At 37.7% G+C, this 24,517-nt stretch overlaps 2 protein-coding genes across 3 annotated transcripts; one reads left to right on the top strand and one right to left on the bottom strand.

The window, feature by feature from the left end:
• Positions 1 to 298: 298 nt before the first annotated feature.
• Positions 299 to 13,944, bottom strand: LOC122136670 (gastrula zinc finger protein XlCGF49.1-like). 2 transcript variants are annotated; one of them, XM_042721075.1, is made up of 3 exons: positions 13,880 to 13,944; positions 13,428 to 13,561; positions 299 to 1,580 (listed from the first exon to the last, which is right to left on the bottom strand). In XM_042721075.1, the coding sequence occupies exons 2-3, from the start codon at positions 13,510 to 13,512 to the stop codon at positions 874 to 876; spliced, it is 792 nt and encodes a 263-aa protein (XP_042577009.1). In that variant the 5' UTR covers positions 13,513 to 13,561; positions 13,880 to 13,944; the 3' UTR covers positions 299 to 873. The 2 variants fall into 2 exon arrangements, with proteins under 2 accessions (XP_042577009.1, XP_042577008.1); XM_042721074.1 differs by lacking the exon at positions 13,880 to 13,944 and having other exon boundaries at positions 13,428 to 13,860.
• Positions 13,945 to 21,102: 7,158 nt separating this feature from the next.
• Positions 21,103 to 22,416, top strand: LOC122136913 (protein ALP1-like). Its single transcript, XM_042721490.1, has 2 exons — positions 21,103 to 21,611; positions 21,717 to 22,416. Exons 1-2 carry the CDS (start codon positions 21,399 to 21,401, stop codon positions 21,927 to 21,929), a joined length of 426 nt encoding a protein of 141 aa, XP_042577424.1. The 5' UTR covers positions 21,103 to 21,398; the 3' UTR covers positions 21,930 to 22,416.
• The last annotated feature ends 2,101 nt before the right edge of the window (positions 22,417 to 24,517 follow it).

Genomic DNA, 24,517 nt, shown 5'->3' with positions numbered 1-24,517 from the left:
AATTTATAAACTTTAGTGACGATGTGACACTGCCTCGATTGTGCAAGTGACTAGCTCGCTTATAGACAGAAGCCATGTATGGTGATTATAAACCATTTAGGTATTTTGAGAGAGAAAGAGAGAGAGCGCACGCGGTGATTCACTCACACTGTTTGTGAAGTTACTTTTCACACACGGTAATTACTTTAAGTTATTTAGTGAAGAAATATAGCATTATAATTATTTCACCCGTGCCAGACAGAGACTGCGATGGTGCTGCTGCATGTCGTGCCAAACCTCTCACAGCAGTGTCATCAGCTTGAGATCGGCATTTTTAGAGACTGCCAATTAATCATCCCAACGTGATTATCGGCCGATAGTGATTGGTAGCCGATCAATCGGAGCACCCCTATAAAAGACAATGCTGATCTCAGTCAAATCCACCAAATTGTTTGAAGAACCAAAACATCCAGAGATCACTTATCATGATTAAAAGATCTGGCATCTGTCAAATCAGATATATTAAGCGAGGTATGAAGAATGGACCCATGAATCAAAACCAAATATGTGTTATATTTTGGCAGCCTATCCAAGACGTAAGCTGTAAAGGCATAACCTTATTCAGGGAAGGGGGTGGGGAACAACAGCTCATTTACATTTAAAGACATGCACAAAAATAGCATGTTTTTGCTTCCGCTCAATAATGGTAATTCTCAGAATAATATAATGATCTATGGGGTATTCTGAGCTGAATAACAGACACATTTGGGGGACGCCTGAGTTATATTACATCTAGTAAAAAGGGGGTATGATAGGTTCCCTTTAATTCGCAGTAAATTTGGCATCACAGAAAATGGAAGATAATGCCCAGAATGCATCGTTTTCTACAGTATATTACCTTTTAAATAGAAAATAGTGTGCTACTGACGGGATTGCAACTGACATTTCAGGTCCATCTGGTTTGTGAACAATGTGAACTCTTTTGTGCATTGTAAGATTTACTTTACATCTGAAGCTCTTTCCACACTGACTGCATACGAACATGTTTTCTCCAGTGTGGTTTCTCAAATGGGTGTTAAATGTTGCTTCATGTCTAAAACTCTTTCCACACTGTGAACATATGTAAGGCTTCTGTCCGCAGTACAATGTCATGTGTTTTTTAAGTATGTTTCTTTGATCGAAACCTTTTCCACACTGAGAGCAGGTGAAAGGTCTCTCTGCATTGTGAACATTCATGTGGTCTCTAAGGTGTCCCCTATTAGAGAAACTTTTTCCACATTGTTGGCAGGTGAACTGCTTCTCTCTGGTGTGAATTCTCATGTGTCTGTTAAGGCTTCCTTTTGCAGTGAAACTCCTTCCACACTGTTTGCATGTAAAAGGCTTCTCTCCTTTGTGAATTCTCATATGGACTTCAAGGTATCCATAGCTAGAGAAAAACTTTCCACACAGAATGCAGGAGGGACTTCTATTTTGTGTGGGTGTCTTTTCAGTCAGTGAGCAACCAAAAGTTTTTTCTCCAGTTGTGAAATCTAAATTTTCATACAGATTTTGTTCTTTCTTTTCATTCAGTTCTTGACTCTCCTCTTTCAGCGGCACCAGGTCTAGGGTTAAAACAGAGAAATGAAAGTTAGTAATGACAAAAAACAACAGACAACAAAACAAGGCTGGGACACACCAAGCCGTTGGTCAACATCAGGCCATCAGTGAGCATCTGTCGAGCTCATGGGTTAAAGCAAAAAAAAAAAAAAAAAAAAAAAAAAAAAATTCTTTTGACTAAAAATTTTTCGTCAGCCAAACCCCATTCCATAGCCATACCCGTCACACACCCAGTTTAAGAGCAGTTTTTTTCTTCTTGTAATTAGGAGCACTTGTCCTCCTAATTCTCTCTTTCTTTCTTTCTTTTCTTTTAAACGCCATACCAGCTTCTAAGGCTATATTCATGGCGAGAATAAAGTGCAATCAATCAAAGGAAGACTAGAAAAGATGTTTAACATTTATTTCCTCTAGAAATCTTAGGTCCATGTTCGGATTCACTTGATTAAAAATTTTTCCAAAAGTATCAACGGAATAAAAAAGGTTTCTCACAGGGGCAGATGTAATACAATCTAGAAGGATATGTTTAATGGACAATGAATTATGACAAAATGAACATTTTGGAGGATGTTCTCCTAAGAGTAAAAATTTATGTGTAATTTTTGAATGTCCTATTCTGCATCGTGTATAGATGACTTGGATTCCAACGATTCTCAAAACAGAGGTTAAGTTTTTTCTTCACATCAGGATTTATTTCATGCAACTTATTATTTAGACATTGATCCCATTCTGATTGCCATTTATTTCTGATGTATTCATTTATTGTTTGTTTTAAGTCTGTAAAAGGTATAAAACTATTTACTAATTCTGTGGATAGTGCTTCTTTTGCTGCACTGTCTGCTTTCTCATTTCCAGCAATTCCTGAGTGTCCAGGTACCCAGCAAAAGTAGATGCTAAAAGCCTTTGATTTGAGCATTGATAATTTAACGAAGATCTTGACTACTGTTGGATGATCAGTTTTCATACTTTCCAGTGAATCCAGGCATGATTTTGAGTCAGTCATTATTAAGAATTTCTTCTGTGAAGACGTTTCAATAAATTTTAATGCCAGCAATAAAGCATTTGCTTCTGCTGTGAAGATTGAACTTTGATCTGGAATACGTATCGTTGCAAAAGCTGCCGCTACCTGGTTTCCAGATTTGGATCCATCGGTGTATATTAGAGTATACTGAGGATACATATCTCTTATTTCTAAAAATTGTAGCTGATAATCATTTGGATGTGTTTCCGATTTTTGATTCTTTGATCAATCCAACAAAATAAAGTTTTTTTTTTGATATCCCAAGGAGGAATTTTGCAAAAGTGGGTTTGTTCCAAGATGTTTAAATCTACTTTGAGATTTTCCAGATGAGGTTTTATACGTAGACCAAATGGACGAATATGATTTGGTTTTCTTTCATACATTATTGAATACTGGACTGTAAAAACTGCTGGATATGCTGGATTTCCTTTATTTGTTTTTAATTTGATTGCATATTGTAAAGCCAACTTTAAACGTCTGTTTTCCAAGGAAGGTTCATTGGCTTCTACATATAAACTTTGAATTGGTGATGTTCTATATGCTCCCAAAGCTAATCGTATGCCTTCATGATGTATAGTATCCAATGCTTGTATATATGATTTCCTGGCAGATCCATAAACAATACTCCCATAGAGTCCAGCTTCGATCGGATCAAAGTTCTATATAAGTTCATAAGTGATGTCATATCTGCTCCCCATTTAGTTTTGGACAAAACCTTTAAGATGTTCAGGCCTTTAGAACACTTCTTTTTAAGCATTTTAATATGTGGAATAAATGACAGCTTATTGTCAAAGATTATGCCAAGGAATTTAGTCTCCTTTGCAACTTCAATGGGAGTTCCATCCAAAAATAATTCTGGTTCATTATGCAATGAACGAAGTTGACAAAAATGCATACAGACAGTTTTTGTTTGTGAAAATTTAAAGCCATTCTGTATTGACCATGAGAGCATTTTATTTTTAGTTGGATTTTTCGTTCAATAGTGTTTATATGCTTGCTTCTATAACAAATGCAGATGTCATCTACATATAAACTACAAAGAACATCTGAACCAATAACCGGAGCAATACTGTCTATTTTTATACTAAAAAGAGTTACTGATAAGATACTTCCTTGAGGTACTCCAAGTTCTTGTTTATGCGGGTCGGACAGTATTGTCAACCTTGACTCTAAAGATTCTATTCGAAAGAAATCTTTCAATAAAAATTGGCAAACAACCTCTAAAATTTAGTCGATACAGATCCTTTAAGATTCCATTCTTCCAAGTGGTATCATAGGCTTTTTCCAAGTCGAAAAAAACAGCTACAGCATGTTCTTTTCTTAATAAACGCATCATGGATATAACTTTCAAGACTGACAAGGTGATCTGTTGTACTTCGACCTTTCCTAAAACCACATTGATACTTACTTATAAGATGTTTGGATTCCAGGCACCAGACTAGACGATCATTTACCATCCTCTCCATAGTTTTACATAGATAACTGGTTAAAGCTATAGGTCGATAATTTATAGGATAACTATGGTCTTTTCCTGGTTTTGGGATAGAAATAATTTCAGCTTCAAGCCAAGAAGATGGGATATTTCCTGATATCCAAATAGAGTTAAAAGTTCCCAGAAGCTTCTTCAGAAAGAGGTGAGGTAAGTTCTTTATAAACTGGTAATGAACTTTATCTGGTCCAACCGCTGTATCATGGGATTTCCTAATGGCTCGTTGTAGTTCTTCCATGGAAAAATTATGATTGTATGGCTCTAAATTATTTGAAATCAAATTTATTTTCTCTTTCTCTTGTTGAATTTGGAATGTTCTAAAAGCAGGAGAACAGTTCTCAAAAGATGAATTCTTTTCAAAAGTTCTTGCTAGAATATTTGCAATATCTTGTTTTGAAGTCAAGAGTAAATCATGTTTGCTTGATGTGTTGTATTTGCGAACCAATGGTTTCACCCTTCATTTTCTGTATCAAATTCCAGATTTTGGTTGATGGAGTACTAGGTGATATACTGGCAACAAAACTTCTCCAGCTTTCCTTCTTAACTTCATTGATAGTTCTTCTTGCTTTTGCTCTAGCAATCTTGAGTTTAATAAGATTTTCAGTTGATGGATGTTTGTAGAAATATTTTTCAGCTTTTTTCCTTTCTTTAGTAACTTCTTTACATTTATCATCAACCATGGGAGTTGTTTAGATTTTTTGTTTAATGATGTTTTTGGGACTGTATCATTTGCAATAGACATCAGTGTATCTGTAAAATTTTCCAAGGCGTCTGGCCTGTTCTCCACAAAATGTGTAAATCTCTCATAACATAGAGCTTGAAATTGATACCAGTTAGCTTTTTTGATTTTCCATCTTTATGTTTTTGCTTCTTCTTCTTCTTTTCCTTTAAAAGTAATGATTATTGGAAAATGGTCACTTCCACAAAGGTCATCCAATACTTTCCATGATAAATCTAAAAAAACTTCTGGTTGACATATTGTTAGATCAATTGCAGAATAAGTTCCATGCCCTGGATGTAAATAAGTATTTGACCCATTATTTTAAAAGACATAAGGTGTTATTATTTATAAAGTCTTCAATCTTCTTTCCTTTTGTATTGCAATGATCACTGCCCCACAGCAAGTTATGACTATTAAAATCTCCCATGAGTATAAAAGGAGATGGAAGTTGATTTACAAGATCATCCAAGTCTGTGCGCATCAAGTTTAAGTCTGGATGAATATAAATGGAGCATATAGTAATGGTTTTCTGCAAAGTTAATCGTACTGCTGTCACTTGTAGTCTGTTATTAATACTGATAGGACTATGAATTACATTGTTTCTTACTAGTATTGCCGTACCACCAGAAGCTCGCTTGTCATTGGGACCAAAGGTGGCAAATACTGTAAATTTTTAAAAAGAAAAGTTACAATCAGTTGAGAGTTGTATCTCCTGAAGACATATTGCAAGGGGGTCAACAGTTGTAGTTAAACGCTGTAATTCTGTAAAGTTCGCTCTGATCCCACAACAATTCCATTGGATGATAAACTCTTTCATTACCTATTAGGAAGAACAGGAACATTTGTCCTAACTTTTCCTTTTGGAGATGGGCCTCTACTATGATGCTCACTCTCTTTCATTTCCGCATCTTTTATTTGTCTTGTCTTTGATGTTTCTTCTTGAGATACTTTGGATTGAGAGTTTGATTTCCTGTTGCTTTTACTTGTCCTCTGATTTTCTGTTTCTGAAATGTGGCTGAGGTTCGTGTCATTTGAGGGGACTTCGTTTTGTTTTTCTGCAATTTTTGCCCTTGAGGGAGTATTACTTAGGTTAACTGTTTAAGGTTTATCTTTGTACATCCAAGTGATGTCTGTCTGGCAATCTACTGATCTCACAGATTTTCTTATAGCAGAAGCAAATGTTTTATTCAGAGTAAAAATAGGTGTTATAGTCACTTGCTTCTTTTCTTCAATGTAACTGATCCTTTTTGTACATCTGATTTTTTGTATTTCCTTTTCTTTGATCCACATGGGACATGGTTTTGATGCAGCTGAATGATCACCTGTGCAGTTACAACATTTAGTTGGTTTCTCACAACTACCCTTGTCATGGCCTTCTTCTCCACAGTCCAACAGATGTGTTTGTTTTTACAACTATTAAATCCGTGTCCATATTTTTGACAATTGAAACACCTCAAAGGATTGGGTATATATAGGTCTACCGGAACACTTAGATACCCAATCTGAATTCTTTCTGGTAGGAGTGGTTTATTAAAAGTGATGATGTATGTATTGGTTTTAATCATTCTTTTCTTCTCTTTTGATTATAATTCGTTTCACATTTGTTACTCCTTGAGTTTTAAGCTCATTTGTTATTTTCTTCTTCATCTACATCATCCAGTTCTCTAGTACGAATTATTCCTTTACTATAGTTCAAAGTTGGGAGAGGGGATGTCTTTATCTGAACTCCTGCCAGCATATTAGCATGTAACAGGTTTTCAGCATTTGCCTTTTTACAGCATTCAACAAGAATTTGTCCCGAACGTAATTTTTTCACTTCTTTAACAGTTCCTGCTATTCCTGCAATACCCTTTTGTATGGCAAAAGGGGAGAGCTTGGTAATTGGGATATCTGAAGAAATAGATTGAATAGCAATAAACTTTGGCCAATCATCATTACTCGACAGAGAAAAGCCTCTGTTTGGTGCACTGTTATCCGTATCTGGTTCCAAGAAACGTTTTTTTGAGTTGTGTTTTGTAGCCATTTTTTTAAATGTTTAAATTTCATCATCTTTTCTCCCCACCCACCACGGAGCCCAAAAAAAAAGGGATGTACAGCGCCGCGGATCTCCAGCAGATTATGCATCAGGGATATAAAAATGGTATACTCAAGCAAAGTAAGCTATCATTTTCTCAAATCACTTGATTGACCCTAACCAACGCCTTCTGGGGATATATATAACGAAAAGTCTTTCCCAGGGCATGCCTTGACCAGCCGATTGATTGGATCGAGCCATTCCAACCTCCCGTCTAGGTGAAGTAGGAGCCAAAGTACCGTGTTGAAATAATGGAAACCTCAGTAAACCACATTTCTCAGGGACCAGGATCTCTCTTCCTCCACCAACACGGGTCGCAACTCACGGCAAACGAGTTGTCCCATTTGGGATATTTAGGATCTGTTTACATACAACTTCTTTCAGCGTGTTAATAGAATAGATCCACACAAGAATATAAGAATATGATTATAATTTAAAAATAACTGTAACCCTAGTAAGGGGGGCTAAAGGGTTGTTCTCTCTTGCCCAAGGAGAAGACCCTAGCACTACGGAGGGAAGGAGCGTGCCACTGTTCCTTTCACGGGCTACCATAAAAAAAATGGGTCCCGTGCCGTACCCGGGTCCTCCTAATTAAAAAAATTGAGGAGCTACTTCAAATCAATAATAAAAGATTCAGAACAAAAATTATCCTTCTTAATATGATGTTGACATTTGACTCAAAGAGATTTACAGGGGCATTTTCTTTTTACCTTTGTAAATGCATTTTTCTAATTTTATTAAATGTATGGAGTGTTTCCTCTAGGATTTTTTCCAGTGGTGGTGGCAGGACTATTTCCCATGAACCACGCAATAATCACTGGCACTCAGAATTGAATTTATAACTAAAGAACTAAAAAAGACAAGTAAATAGTACATAAAATTACAATCAATAACACAAACAAAGACAATAACAAGATACAAATTAAATTAAATTAAAGCTGCAAACAGCGATGAACGGGCCCTCGCACCCGGGCTCACCGCCACCAGGTGGCTTTAGTAAAACAGCGAAAGGTGAGATATGCGTTTAATGTGGTAAATATGAAGACTGTCAAAGTCATTTATATGTGCCAATCTTCCTGCTGCCAGCTGGTGGCGCTATGACTATAACTGGATTTTGGCATGTAGATTTCTTCAGTCCAGCACTTTTATCAAGCATATGAAATTTAGTGCAGATTGAACAGGGTATGTTTGAGTTAGTATAAAGCATGAGGTGTCCTATTGTCAACAGGTGGCGCTATGATTATAACTGAATATTGGCCTTTATATATCTTCAGTCCATGTCTCATTCCAAATATTTGAAGTTCGGTGCACATTGGACATTGCATGTTTAAGTTAGTGTAAAACAAGCCATTTCTTGTTGCCAGCAGGTAATATTCCACTAGGATTATAGTGGAATATTGACCTTCAGATGTGTTGAGGCCAAGACTCTTTTCGAACATGTGAAGTTTGGGGAAAATCTGACATTTTATGCCTGAGTTACAACAACTTCTATTCCCATGGCAAGAGATCAAACTTTGTCATGGCGCCATGGACACGCCCTTTAATGAAAACTCAAGATGTTCACAATTTAACATTGCAAAGGCCTTTAGATTAGACTGACCAAAAAAAATTATAAAGTGTCATAAAATTTCTAGGAGTAGTTCGTTACAGCGTAAAACACGTCATTTTACTGTTGCCAGAAGGTGGCGCTATTACTATAACTGAATATGGGCATGTAGCTATATTCAGGTCAGGAGTCTTATCAAACACGTGAAGTTTGGGGAAGATTGGACATTGCATGTCTGAGTTATAGCAACTTCATTTTTCATGACGAAACATCGAAATTCATCAGCCCGCCATGGACATGTCCTTCCACGAAAACTCAAGATCTTCGCAATTTAACATTGAAAAGGCCTTTAGATTAGGTATACCAAATTCTGACGTAAATTTTCACAAGGTCTGACACGTGTGCAAAGTTTCGTGACAAAGTTGAGCATGTTTAGGCCCTCAAAAATGCAATTTATTTTTGTTTTGGAGAAGAATAAGAATAGAAGTTGCAGTTGGGTTATGGTACTATTGGTGTTGGTGCTCTGGTTATAATTATTTATTTTTTTTTTTTTTTCAGTTAGGTGTAACTACAATCTATTCAGCTATAAAATAACACTTGATAGTCTTCACTGTATAATAATGAAAGACAGCAGCAGGTTTATTTAGACTGCCGTCTCTTTAAGACCTCACGCACAGGTCTAACATACTGTTACACATGGCTCTATACTTTCTTTTCTTTTTAGGGGCACTTGTCCTCCTAATTTAAAACATTTCGGAGCACCTTCTGATCAATAATCAAATTCTGATCAAAAATTAGCCTTCCTAATACGAGGTGACATTTGACTTCTTAAAGTGACTTACAAGGGTGTTTTCTTTTTACCTTTGCAATGGCATCATTTTCATCTATGTCAAATTAAATTAGAAATTTTGAAAAGATTAAAAACTAAATGTTTATTTAGAACAATATAATAAGAAGCAGAATAAGACAAATAAGTTGCCGAAAGTATTATTAAAAATAATTTGTACTACAGAGGTTTTCAGATGTTTAATGAGGCTCGGATGTGGCATGAGTGCAATTAAAATTCATAAATTCATGTGGAGATTAATGTTTTAAATATAAATTTTTGAATACAGAGATATTAAGAGATTTAAATAACAAATTATATGCTAAAAATGAAACCGAAACCACCAGCAGGTGGCGGTAAGTCAATTCATTCAATTGATTCGTTCAAACAGCTTATTGATTCACGAATGCAGCAAGTGACTGTCTTTAGGAATGGGTAATCATGAATCACTGACTCACTAGATTTGTTCAAAATCGCACTTTCATTCATTAATAGATTTGTTCAGTTTCTTTCTTTAATGAATTTGTGATTTGTGTGTTTTGATGTTTCTTTATTTGGAACTATTTTCATTAATGATATAGAGCAAAAACATGAAGTACTTGTTTATTAATCTCTTATATTAAATCAATATCACATTTGCAAACTTCCTTAATTATTAAAAGTGATCACTCAAAAGCAAGTGCAGATGTGATACATTACATCAGAAAATGTGGAAAAGCTGCAGCCCTTGGCAGGGATAATTTTTGGTGTGCCACATGAACAACAACAACAATGCACTACATGTTTTTAAACCCCTCATTTTTTCCAATTAACGGAAATCCGTCGTAGCGACGGAGAACTTTAATCCATGCGGGCTAGTTTGTCTGGTGTTTCTCACATCAGCTCTCGTCGGGCTCAAGTCAATGGCAGTGTTGAAGAAGCTGAATCAGTGTCTGGAGCGTCAGCATAAGTAACCAGTGTTAATTTCGTTAACGAAGACGATGACGAAAAATATTCATTAACGACCATTTTTTCTGTGACTAAGACGAGACGTCAACAAGCTAAACTAACATCTGATGATAAAAACTATGACAAGATTTATGCCGTTTTTTTGTTAAAGATGAGACCGGACTGAAATGTTATTTAAGAAATAAGGGACATTAAAAATAAATGATCTATTTGATGTACATTTATGTCTTTGAGGACATCTGCGGTCTAATCTCAGGCAGCTGCAGCTGACGTCACGGGTATGTGACGTGTAGTCTCTAGGCAACCAAAACTCAAACTAGTGTGGGCGATCTAATCCAACTAAAAGTTAACTTACTTATCTAACGTTAGATCAGTGTTACTGGATGTGTCAACACAGGTAAATTCGCTAGCAATATTGGCTTAAGTTTGCCAAGACACGATTTTTGTCTTGCAAAATAACATTACGTTTTAGTCTTATAAAGTTAGCTACTAAGTTAGCAAAGTTGTGTTAGTTAACGTTAATTCAATTAAATTCCTATGTAACATAGTGCACTGCTATTGTATAGTTTCTCAATACATATGGTTTAAAAGCAGCTTTACTGAAGATGCATTTGTATTATTAAATTTTAAGACGTGCATCTTATGTAAAGCTGCTTTGAAACCGTATGTATTGAGAAATTATACAATAGCTCTATACAAATACATAGGAATTGAATTAATATTAAATACATGAATTACCTGAATTAACGTTAGCTAACACAAGTTAGCTAACTTGGTGTTATATTAGATTGATCTGTTATCAAAGGTGACTGTGAAAGTAATGACCATTTCAGAAAGTACAGTTCAACATAATAGAAATTTATAATTAATATTAGCCTATGTTTAATTTAAATTCTTTGGTAGCTTGTAGGATGTGTTTTTCAGTAGTAATTGCAATTCCAATCTTCTTTCTCTTTACTCAGGTCCAGACTACACAAAAACAGCAACAGGGTGCAAAAACTGAGAAGACACAATCATCTATCCCAGTGGCATTCGCATCAGTGTCAAAGTATAGAGCAGATTCGCTACAACAAATGTCTAAAGAAAAGATGATTGCCCAGTGGATTGGACACTCTGGTCTACCTGCTCGTACAGTTGAGGATGATGATTTTATCCTTATGATAGAGAGCATTGATAATAAATTAACTGTCCCTAAGAAAACAAAAATTAACAACTTAGTTGACCATCTTTACTATGACGAAAAACAAAAATTCAGAGAACAACTTATCATAGCTCGCAAAATAAACTTAGGGCTAGACATCTGGACAAAAAGAGGACTAACAGCACCATTTCTTGCCATTAGTGCATGCTACTTATGTCCTCAGGAGGAAAAAGCAAAGTATATATGTTCAGCTGTCCCACCCTCACAAAGCAGACTGTATAAAAGCTTGTGTCGACAGGTGCACACAGGAACGGGGAATACCACAAAACAAACTTTTAACTGCAATAACTGATAATGGAAGAAACATGGTTGCAGCATTCAAAAATAAGGAACAGGATGACCACAGTAGCACCGAGGATGAATCCCAGGAGGACAATGAAGATGAGTCAGAGGATGTCGAAGACCAAAGGTAAGTTCTTTTTAATTTGTATATGCTGATAACATTTTCAGTACCAGCCTGCATTATGTCTGTCATTGAGCTATGCTTAATATATTACTTATAATTATATTGTTGCTAATGGCAATTGAATTTCCTGTAGATGATTAATAAATTCTCTGTCCTTTTCTTTGTGTTTCTTTTACCTAGGTTTGGAGCACTAAAGAGGATGCCCTGTGTTGTGCATACGTTGCAACTAGTGGTCAACTATTAATTTCACAGTGTAAACAGCTTCAGTGATTTTTTTTAATCAACTTTTTATTATTTTTAACATATAACAAATAATCATGGAGCTTTTGCTATGTTTTCGGGGGGCCTTACCCTTCTGAAGTTTGGGAAGCTCTGCGCTACATGTTTCTTTCCCCCTCATTTTTTTCCAATTGATGGAAATCCATCATAGTGACGGAAAACTTTAATCTCCGAGTAGTATTATGTATATCATACTGCACCACAGTAATATATTTCTGATCATTTCTTTAAACTAACCTGAACTTATATTTTGACGGGTTGCCATGAGGAACTTTTAAGTTTCTGTAGTCTATGTAAATGATATGACGATAGTTTTTATTCAAATGAAACTGTCAAATGCTCATGAAGTGAATCTCAGAGGGAGTCAGAGCAGTTCTGGAGATGTTGATCATGTATTTATGTCCTTATATAGTGAGACAACAGAAGCTGAAATCACCACAAGCGTCACACAATTTGTATGTGTAGAAAACAAAACTGCGCCATACATACAGAGACACACAGAGCATGCTGAATTCATATTTAAATAGTATTTTTGCGGCTTAATATTTACAGATACTAGTCCATATTGAGACTCTATTTAAATGTACTGACCTACTTTTGATTAATTCATCCACGTTTCCTTTTAGATATCAAACAGACATCTTTTGGATGTCTTTAAGGTGTTTATCTGTCAGATGTTTGTAGACAGTTTCAATAAAAATGTCAAATATCTTAATGGAGCACTTGAACATCTCTCAACACACTTGTTATATTTGCAGGTCTAATCAGATCCGTCTGCACTCTCAGACCGTTCAAATGTTTTAACACTTTTTTTCAGATGTTGTTAATTTTACAGATGTTGTCTCAGACTGCTGCTAGTATTAAATGTACATCTGTATCCAAACTCAAACTCTGTACTTTACTGTCAAATGTCCATTTCTGTAAGACAAATTATGTCACAATATTAGTCATTGCATTTGGTGAAATATAATGGTTGTATTGTGATTAAGATTAGTTTCTGTCCTCTCCTCCTCGACACCTAACTAGTTAATATTTATTGCTATTCACATTCAGGTATGATAATAGAGTCGTGCTTTTACAGACAAAATTTCTGTAGTTAATTATGCACAATTTATAAGTATATCTTTATGTATTTTTTTTTTGATATTTATGTATATTATAATTGCTTTTTTTAGGATAATTGTAGGATCTCCTCAGCTGCACTTGAAGCAGTGTTTGCTGCATGTCAAATAAAACCACATTAATAATAACACTCATAATATTATTTTTAAAAATATTAATTTCTGTAGAGACTGTCATTTCAATGAGGATCAAATGAGTTCAGCTTTGGGAATGAAAACCAACCTGTTTGTTCCTCGGTATCTTCTTGTTTCAGTCTGAATGCTTCTTCAATCTTCACATCTTCAGTCTCCTCTTTAATAAAGGCCATCTTTATAATAATGTGTCATGAATCTCAGCTGTTTCAGCAGCTTTTCTGTCTGTTTAAGACGAGAATCATTAACAGAGAGACTAATAAACCCAAACTGTCGAATAAATCACATCAATAAGAAGTCCCTTGAATAGTTTCTCAGTGTCTGAACTCGTGTTTAATGTAAACTGATTCACGATCTGAGAGTCTTCAGTCATTCACGTGTGGACGCGCTTTACTCACACAAACAACGAGATTAATGTTAGATAGAGCATTACAACGCTGCATTCAGTAATAATTATTTCATTTTACATCGCTTCTAAATCTATCATATAAAATTAACGGTTTACATCTAATTATATATTTGAAATGGTTTAAAAACACAAACCTTCGTTGATCTGAATCACACACGCAGGAGCGTGGCGCAGCCTTATGACGTCACACCGCCACACCAAAATAAAGGTCCCATTCAATTTGAATGCTTGGATATTTACATACAAACAGATACACATTAAATAATACAGATAATGAGACATATGTATTCAGAGTTTTATTCTTGGTGAAATATATGCTTAAGCACATGCTGAATAATTGTGTGAGATTGTATCTAAAAAGCTAAACATTCATGTTTGGGTACAAAATATCTGGAACTTTTTCCTTTTATTCTCTTCCAAAAACAAGACATTTTTTGTCATTTTTGTTTGATGCATTTCCCAGTGTCATAGAAAAAAATATCATTTATACAAGGCTTGTCAATAAAACAAAAACTTTATTAGGGACAGATTTTATATGAGGGTATGGGACAGATGTATATGGGCGTTGATATAACAATATATATACTAATGATATATATATCTATACATCATGCTATGATTTGTTACTTATTGAGGCCAATTATAAATCTCCCCATATTAGAGGCATTGAAAAAATAATTACAAATATAAACAGGCCATAATGGGACATTTTCTCTCTAGTTGATCAAAAATTATACTGATATGGGCTTTGACAGTGTCAAGAGAAACTTAACAATATGTGTATACTGTCAGATCCACTGAGCTGAAGCAATTTCAGTTTCCAGCTTCATGTTTTAATAAATCATATTCATCTATACATCATGCTATGATTTTACTTGTTGAGGCACATGTATATTAGTTAAACCATATTGTAAAGTGTTCCTTAAATTTAAAGAGATGTTGGATATATTCTCGTCATGTTACTGACAAAATAAACAAATGAAAAAACAATCACAATATAAACAGAAATCTGATTTAGTATAACATATCCATTTATCAACATTAATCTGTAATTGTAATTTTAAGTTTAAGGATAGGAATTATTTTTTCTCTTTTTATTTGTAGTTGAGTATTTTTTTTTTTTTTATAAAAATCTGTATAGATGTATGTTTTAGTGTTTAAGAAGATAATATATACTGTAGTAATAAACTTGGTTTGTGAGAGCAAAATTACCAATGATGTCATCCCTCAAACTCAGTCATATCCATATCCAACCGAGCATCAGAGTCCCATGAAATGCAATTTCTCTGCAAAAGTCCAGTCAGAGATGACTACTCAAGTATTTCCTATATAACTGTGAAATAAATTATTCTTCACATGAGTACTAATATTACTGTAATATAAATATCTCATATTATTCATAAAGTAAGCAAAGTAAAACATTTTTGTTTGGCCAAAAGAAAACTGAAATTAACCGACCATCTGGTAAAATATAAATGACAGAGAGTCCATTAGCAGAGCTAGATTTTTCCCTAGTAAATGCAAGCAACAGACCAATATTTATTTGTAATCCAGTATGGATGCTTAGCATAAGTTTAGCATTATCATTTCATTTGAGAATTTAATTGCCATATTTCTGAGAATTTAACTGTCATCGAATCTCAACAAGAAAGTCATTTTATTTGAAATGTTTTGTGTGATGAACAGCATATACATTCATCTTGCACATATTCTTTTAGTGACAAAGAGGCACTGGTAGTCCACTTGAAGAGGTCTTTTTACTTTAAGGGATCCCTGGGTATTAAGACTTGTATTGTTTACTAGATTACCTTTGCCCCAAAGGTATTAAGACTTGTATTGTTTACTAGATTACCTTTGCCCCAAAGTATAGACATATCATATACAATTAACAAAATACGTCTTAGTTTTTCTAAAATTTATTTAAAAATAAAAAAAATCGGTCAGTATTAATCGGCCACTCATATTTTTGATCGTGAGACTCCAAACCACATGCAATTCAGTGTTGTGACTTACACTCAGTTCTCAGTTGCATGCAAACGACTCGCTGCTGTTGTCCTCGAATCCCTTCAAAGCAACACTTTCCTCTTCTCACCCCCGTCCTCCAGTAACTATTACACCCAAAAAACGTCACCTCTGTCTCTTGCCTTTTCTCCATTTGATGAGGCCACGCAAACTCTGAGTAAAAACCTGTTAGCCAATCCGTCATTTGGGTTGTCACAAACAATGCACACACAGGCCTGGGAACAGGGTTAAATATCAAAGTGTTCAAAATGAAGGAAAACAGAGCTTCAGAGTGGGGAATAAGTTCCACATGTGTCTTTGTGACTCCATTTGTCCACGATGCTGACAGAGAAGGATAGCAATTTTTTGCTGTAGTTGTTCAAGGTAGGTTTATGGATCCAACTATTGTTGTATGATTATAGCGTGTAAACATCGTCTGATATGTCACCTGAATGCATTACACCGTGAAACGTGTTAAGATGCTACTGCTTTTATGCTATTACAGATATCCCGTGCATCACAGCACACAGAAGTTTTGAGGCGGTCTGTCTCAATCGAGACGTGTTATGGGCTGCCCTCGTCAGTCTCCATGACAGGGAGAGTGCCGACTTGCCAAATCGGAACCAGGTGCCAAATAGGCAAGTCTGTACATCAACCCTTGCGTTTAACTCTACATTTAAAATCATGTAAGTAGTTGTAAATTTAAAATCTTTTGTTATCCAGCTGTGATATTTTGCATTTTTGTGATGATTATTTCAAAACAGCTGTGGGTATTTGCAAAAAATGTTTCATGGAATAATTTTTGTTACATTACTGGTAATTTTTCTGACCAACATTATTAAAATGAATGAAATGTCACCTAATAGTCTGTATTGTAGTATTTTGTCCACATTTTTGTCCACAATACTTTTATCATGATGTAGAAGACATAAGGGGTATTTTTGTATTCATAACATTGCCTTAGTCCGTACCTGATGCCCTTAGATGAAAACCTTTGTAGCCTGGTTTCCTTTTGTGATTTTAAGTTTTACTTTCCCTATTGAGTATGGAGTATAGTAGTTTCAGACAGTGGAGAACAGAAGAATTTGTAGATTCAGCTTACCTTTTGTAAACCGTGAGACTGACTTTACAGTCTAAGAAGCTATTCAAACTGAACATAAGTACTTTGTCTAGAGGCCTCTGTAATTTTAAAGGTTAAGGCAACATTTCTTCTCATGATGGTGGCGTGACAGCAGCTCGCAACACCCGCTTTAGGTGGTATTTCTGTCTTTTTAGACCGTTCTATGGACAGTGGTACAACCAATGTTCATATATATCATCGACAGACCCTGCTCCAACACAGAAATAATCTTTAAACTGCACTGCGAGACGACCTGCTGAAGAACCTACGCGCTCTTGGCTTACTACGGAGATCAGGCCCCCAATCCCCGGCGTCGCCTGATGCCAGAAACCAGGGAGGGGGCAGGGAGAAGCATAAGCGTGGGAAGAGAGCGGGAGTCTGCGCTAGGCTAAAAACAAACCCTAGCTGGCCGGCTCTCCTGTCTCTCATGCTCTCCAATGTCTGCTCCCTGGACAATAAATTGGACTACATTCAGCTTCAACTAGCTACACAGAGGGAGTTCAGAGAATGTTGCGTCTTTGTTTTCACAGAGACATGGCTCAGTAACAGAATTCCAGATGCCGCCATTCAACTTGACGGGCTCGCTGTGTTTCGTGCTGACAGAGACAAAGATCTGTGTGGTAAGGCTCGCGGCGGTGGCTTGTGTGTTTACATCAACACAAAATGGTGCACAAACTCTGTACTGGTCTCTAGATACTGCTCATCACTAGTGGAGTTTGTGGCTGTTAAATGTAGAACTTTTTATTTACCATGGGAATTCACCACACTGTTTGTAGTCGGAGTGTACATTCCTCCTAACGCAAGCGCTAACAAGGCACTCTGTGAATTGTATGGGGCTATCAGTGAACTAAAAAACACACACCATGACGGACTGTTTATTGTCGCGGGAGATTTCAATCACGTGAAGCTCAAAACAGTACTCCCTAAATTCCATCAGTATGTGGACTTTGCAACAAGAGGGACAAATATGTTGGATCTTGTTTACACAAACATTCCCAGCGCATACCACGCGGAGTCCTGCCCCCACCTCAGCTCCTCAGACCACATCTCTGTTATGCTGATTCCAGCATACAGACCGCTCGTCAGATGCGACAGACCGGTTCTGAAGCAGATTAGAACCTGGCCGGCAGGAGCCATTTCTGCTCTCCAGAAATGCTTTGAGCAGACTGAGTGGTGCATAATTCAGAGAGGCTGCAACAACTTGCAACTCCATCAACTTGGAGGAATATAGGCATCGGTGACCAGCTACATCAGCAAATGCATTGATGACGTCACAGACTCCAAGACAATCACTACACATGCCAACCAGAAGGCATGGATGACTGCGGATGTGTGTGCATTGCTTAAGTCCCGTGACTCTGCCTTCAGAACGGGTGATAAGGCAGCACTAAGAAAAGCAAAGGCCAAACTGTCTCGGGCAATCAGAGAAGCAAAGCGCGCACACTCCCAGAAAATCCACCACCAGTTCAGGGACAGCAACGACACTCGGCGTATGTGGCAAGGCATTCAAACCATCACCAACTACAGGCCATCACCACCTTCCTGTAACAATGATGCCTCCCTCCCAGATGCACTGGATGACTTCTACGCACGTTTCGAGGCACAGAATGACACCATTGCGAGGAAGTTCATCCCCACTACCGACGAGCAGATACTGTGTTTCTCCAGAGATAATGTGAGGAAGACTCTGAGCAGAGTTAACCCACGAAAAGCTGCGGGACCAGACAACATTCTGGGCAAAGTGCTCAGAGGATGTGCAGACTAGCTGGCTGATGTCTTCACTGACATCTTTAACACATCCATGTACAGCACCATGAAGCACATCAAGAACCTGCTGTCCCCCACACTGGACCCACTACAGTTTGCGTACCGCCCAAAACACTCAACAGGCGATGACATCACAACCTCCCTACATCTCTCTCTCACCTGGATAAAAAAAGACACATATGTCAGAATGCTGTTCATAGACTTCAGCTCAGCATTCAATACAATCATTCTTCAGACCCTGATTGAAAAGCTGAGCCTGCTGGGACTGAACCACTCCCTCTGTAACTGGATCCTGGACTTCCTATCAGAGAGACCTCAGACAGTCCGGATCGGAAACAGCTTCTTCAGCACCATCACACTGAGCACTGGAGCTCCCCAAGGCTGCGTGGTTAGTCCATTGCTGTTCACTTTGCTGACCCACGACTGTGCAGCAATGCCACATCATCAAGTTTGCTGGTGGGTCTTATAAGCAAAGGTGACGAATCAGCGTACAGAGAGAAGGTGCTTCGGCTAGCGGATTGGTGTAAAGTCAACAACCTGTCCCTGAACGTGGACAAAACTAAAGAGATGGTTGTTGACTTTAGGAGATCACATACCAACCACTCTCCACTGTACATCGACGGCTCCTCTGTGGAGATTGTATAGAGCACCAAATTCCTTGGTGCTCATCTGATGGAGAACCTCACCTGGTCTCTCAACACCAGCTCCATAGCAAAGAAAGCTCAGCAGTGTCTTTACTTTTCACGCAGACTGAAGAAAGCACATCTCCCACCCCCCATCCTCACCACATTTTACAGAGGGACTGTGGAGAGTATTCTGAGCACCTGCATCACTAACTGGTTTGGGAATTGCACCATCACAGATCGCAAGACCATGCATCTCAATATATATATATTGTAATGTCCCAGGCTGTTGCACTGTTTCATTCAGGCATGCACATACTTAATAGCTGTGTCCCAAAGTTGAGTGTGCACACTTCGAAGGCCACGGACTTCGAAGACCAGACCTCCGAAGTGCACGAAGGGTCCTCTGAAGTGCGTGAGATGCTCCGCCTTCACAGGATTTCCTAATTCTGTCACCAGGTGTTTCCGATTAGCGCTCTGTCGCATAGCAACAGTGAGAGGAGAGCTGACAAAAGAGCTGACAAAAGTTATGGAGCCAGCATTATTAATATTTGTTTTTATATTTTATGTTTTAATGGAGGAGATGGTGGGAATGTTTCACCCACGGCGGCGCCGGGTGATGTACCTCAGGCTTAGTCGAGACCGAGGACAGGTACGTTCCACTGTTTGCTGTGTCCTTGCCGAATTACAACTTTAAATGCATGTATTGGCTTTGAACTGACTTGAATAATGTAATGATACATATGAAAACAAACACACACACATACACAATAGCAGTTCAAATGCTGACTGATATCTTACTAATGTGCGCTTTTAAAATAGTTTATCGTCTTGACCATGGTGACCTTATTTAGAAAGTTTTGCAACCCTGATTTTATGCAGTTAAGTAACCATAATGATAAAACTGAGTAAATAAAAACAAATGGAGCACTTTTGTTCAGCTCAATGTTCAGTGGCAGCTGTGACAACCTTGAACATATTAAAAAGTAAAATGCAACATACACAGTAGTGCAGCAGTAATATTAATACAAAACCATCCTGATAAATAATTTTTTCAGAACAATACATACCTTCGGTTTTACTCTCCATACCTTAAGTATATTACAGTATGCAAGATAATTTAACTAACTTTTACTTAAAGGGACTGTTCATCCAGATATTAAAATTCAATAAATTATTCACTCTCAAGTTCCTTTATACAAACCTTTATACATTTCTTTGTTCTTCTGTGCACAAAGATATTTGGAACAGTGTTTGTAACCAAGCAGATCTTGCCCCCATTGACTACCATATGAAAAAAAAAATACTATGGTTGTCACTGGGGGTTAAAATGATGACTGAATTTAATTTTTTGGGTGAACTATCCCTTTAACTAAGGTTTTAAATATGACTAGTACATTTTCTCAATGTGTTATTAGTAGTTACTAAAAGTAGTATCCTAAAGTATCTCAATATTTCTTTTACTATTTACTTTCTCACAGCTCTAAACAATCAATTTTTTCCTTCTGTCCCTAAATCAGACCAGACCCCTGTACTGCAGGATAAACCTCAATGTCCCAGTCCTGGAAAGGTTTTTCAATGACAGTGAGACACTGCCTGATTTTCGGCTGAGCAGGGAGGCCCTGACAGTGCTGCCTGATCTTCTGAGAAGTGAACAGCAACACGGATGGGGTGCTACAATTGAGACCCTGGTGTTTCTATTCTGGCTGGCGTGTGGTACATCATACAGAGTGGTCTCCAGAGTGTTTGACATGTGCCTCGTTCCACTGTCACCGCATTGTCCTCCGAGTTGCTGAGAAGGTGGTGGCCATTCACCAACAAGTAATTCACCTCCTGAAGACCCCAGAAGACCTGGAGCCAGTTGGTCGTGGGTTTGGTGGGCTGGCAAGACACAGAGCTTTCTTGAAAGCTGCAGGAGCAATCGACGGCTGTCATGTCTGCATCAAGCCACCGAGCGGCCCTGATGGTCAGTGCTACAGGAACAGGAAACTGTTCCCATCTATTATCCTGCAGGCTGTTTGTGACCATCAGGGCCGCTTCATTGACCCGGGCCAGCCCACGTAGGTGTCAGTGCCTGACGCACGAGTGCTCCACCACAGCCCACTGTAGAGGAGGTCAGTGTACCCTCCTCCAGGGCACTTTATGCTGGCAGACGGAGGTTACCCATGCCTCCGATACCCACTCCCCCTCATCACTCCCTACAAGAGGCCAGTACAAGGTGTGGGAGCCCACCACTTTAACGTCCATCATTCCAGGGCACGCTCCATTATAGAGCGTGCTTTTGGGATGATGAAGACCAGATTCAGGGCCATCTTCCTGCAAGTGCTGGAGGTGCACCACACCTTTGTACCTCACGTAAGTGAATTGCAAAGACATTTCAAAAATCCTGTAAAAAAATAAACAATTTATTTTTCTGAAGATTTACTTTTGTTCCTTTTTTTTTTTTTTTTACCATTTCAGGTCATAACAGCCTGTGCCATCCTCCATAACATCTGCCTTGGGGTTGGTGACATCATGGCCCCGGAGGAGATGGCAGAGGAGGAAGAGGATGAGGGGGGGCATGCTTTGGAGACAGTCAGTGGTGCTCCATGGCGTGACCAGCTGTCTGCAGAGGTGTCTGCCCTGGAGGAGGTACCCGCTGACCACGACTATTTGTTACAGGCAAGACAATAGTAAAGCTATGATGCCTAAGACAAAAATTGATTGGACCATAAAACTGTTTTGCACAGAAATATTTTATAGTTTGTTTTGAGTATGCAAGTTAATTTATCCTTCCCTTTCTGAAAACATCTCAGCGACATGACAGCCGTCGATTGTGTCAGCCCTGCAAACCTGTTGGTAGACAACGCAATGGACAGTGGAAATATGCTCTCAAACACTCAGGAGACCATCCCAGATGATGTCCTACCAGCAGAGAGGCCTTACCAGGGTCTGTATTGTGGCAGCCCGTCCAGGTCCAGCAGCTCCACCAGGGCCTTCCTGCTCAGCTGAATGACAGTGTACACAATGTTTTGTTCTGTTTTATATACTTTACTTGTATGTTGTTTTTCTGAAGATAAACCCAAGTTATGTTGTTAAGTAGTTTCGTTAATGTTTTGAATTATTTGTTTTAATGTAGCAATTTAATTTGACACATAAATTTGAATGCTTTTGTACAGGAGAATCCTATTATTTCCACAAAAAAAAACAAAAAAACTAAACTTTTTATTTTTTAATTTACAAAAATAAACTGGACAGAAATTAGAACATTTCGTTGGCAAACAGACTTAAAATAGGTTTTGTCTTCTTGAGAAAATGGTTAATTTATTTGTTAACCATTTTCTCAAGAAGACCAAACAGTCGGTCCATTCGCTCTCTGGTCTCTTGGGCTCTTCTCTCCTCCGTCTCCCTCTGTAACTTCATGTCTTCTTGGAGAAGCTCCACCAGCTCATCCTCACGGCCCTGTTTTCTCTTGCCTGGTGTTGGTGCTGGTTCCTCATCTTCTTCACGATCACCCACCGCTGAACTTGGCCCTGCCGTCTCCTCAGGGATGGAGGCAATTTGAGGGCCTCTGTCCTAACACCTCATCCATGAGGACAAATAAGGGCCAAGTTTCAGCAGTGGGTTTCCCACTCATCCCCTCACCGGTCCCAGGACACTTGCAATCCTAAGGCAAAATAAATAAACCATGAATTTCATGAAAACCATGAATTTCAGTAAATGTGTATATTAATTTACTTTATATATATTTTTTAAGTTCTCCCATTTTTTTTTTGGCCTGCAGGGGAGTAACCTTCCCCAGCAGGCCCAATTGTCCTAAAACAAGAGAAAACGAAAACACTTATTAAATATTAATATGGGTGCAGTTAGATTGATAATAGAAAATATGATACAGCAGGACATGCATAAAAAAAAATAATAAAGTGCTCAAGTTTGGTTCAAATATGTAGACATCTTGCATGATAGCACTACATAAACACAAAGTGAAAGACTACTGCCTTCTATACTGGTTGCCATATTGTTTGTAGGCTTTGTGTAGGGTGGCAGCTAATGGTTAAAATAAAAAAGAGAGCCTAGTGGAAAAATTGCAAAGGAGTCGTGGCCTTACCTCCAAGCCACGCTGGCCGAGTTTTTGGCCCCCGTGAATAAATGGTCATTCTGACCTCTTAATTTGATTAATTGAGCTGTCTGCTCGTTGCTCCCTAAAAGCAATTGAAATATTAGAAGTTTTGCCTCAAACTACCTAACAAATGAGGCTGCTCAGTGGTAAAATTTTTATTTTAAGTTCACATTTTTTAGGGAAGACCTCCACCTTATAACTCTTGTTTTGCTGGATATTTTTGTTAAAAATAATACTTACATTTAAATGTGAATTCCTCTGTCAATGCCACTGATGTCTCACCTGCCATGTTGTTTGAATATTAATTCCGTCATCACCTGTGCGGATAGTTCAGTCAAAAATTCTGTAATCATTTACTCACCCTTAAGTTGTTCCAGGTTTGTAATTTATATTTTTGGGTGAACGATCCCTTTAGCTAAGGTTTTTCAAAATATGACTAGTAGTTTTTTTCCCCAGTGTGGTATTAGTAGTTACAAAAAAAAGTATGTCAAAAATTTCTTTCTACTACTAATTTCGTTGTCATAGCTCTTAAAAAACAGTTTCTCTTTTCCTTTTTTTTCTCTAAATCAGACCAGACCCCTGTACTGTAGGATGAAGCTGAATGTGCCAGCGCTGGACAGGTGTTTAATGGTTTTGTTCTGAGCAGGGAGACCCTGACAGTGCTGCTGGATCTACTGAAAAGAGAACGTTAACACGGATGAGTGCCCACGCAATTTCCAGACCCTGGTGTTTTCTCTTCCCTTCTGTCTGCTAGTGGTACATCATACATATGGTCTACAGAGTGTTTGACATGTGCCTCGTTCCACTGTCACCGCATTGTCCTCCGAGTCTATGAGGAGGTGCTGGCCATTCACCAAGAGATTGACCTCCTGAAGACCCCAGAACACATGGTTTTAAAACTGATGTTGTTTTCTGATGTTTAAACCTAAGCTATGTTGTAAAATAGTTTGTAAAAAAAAAAGTACCTTATAGTAATGTTATAGAAATAAAACAATTTTGTTTTTAATGTACGTAAAAAAAATTTTTTTCTCTTTTTTTATTTACACACATGTGAATATGCAAAACAAAAAATACAAAATTTACAGAAAGTACTCAGGCTCATGTACGACAATAAATGACACTACAAAGGTGAACAATGTATACAACGTATTCATTTCATTTT

Source organism: Cyprinus carpio, chromosome B3, assembly GCF_018340385.1.
Source record: "Cyprinus carpio isolate SPL01 chromosome B3, ASM1834038v1, whole genome shotgun sequence".
Taxonomy (NCBI): domain Eukaryota; kingdom Metazoa; phylum Chordata; class Actinopteri; order Cypriniformes; family Cyprinidae; genus Cyprinus; species Cyprinus carpio.
The sequence above is the reverse complement of the archived record's forward strand: the minus strand, read 5'-3'. Positions and strand labels throughout refer to the sequence as shown.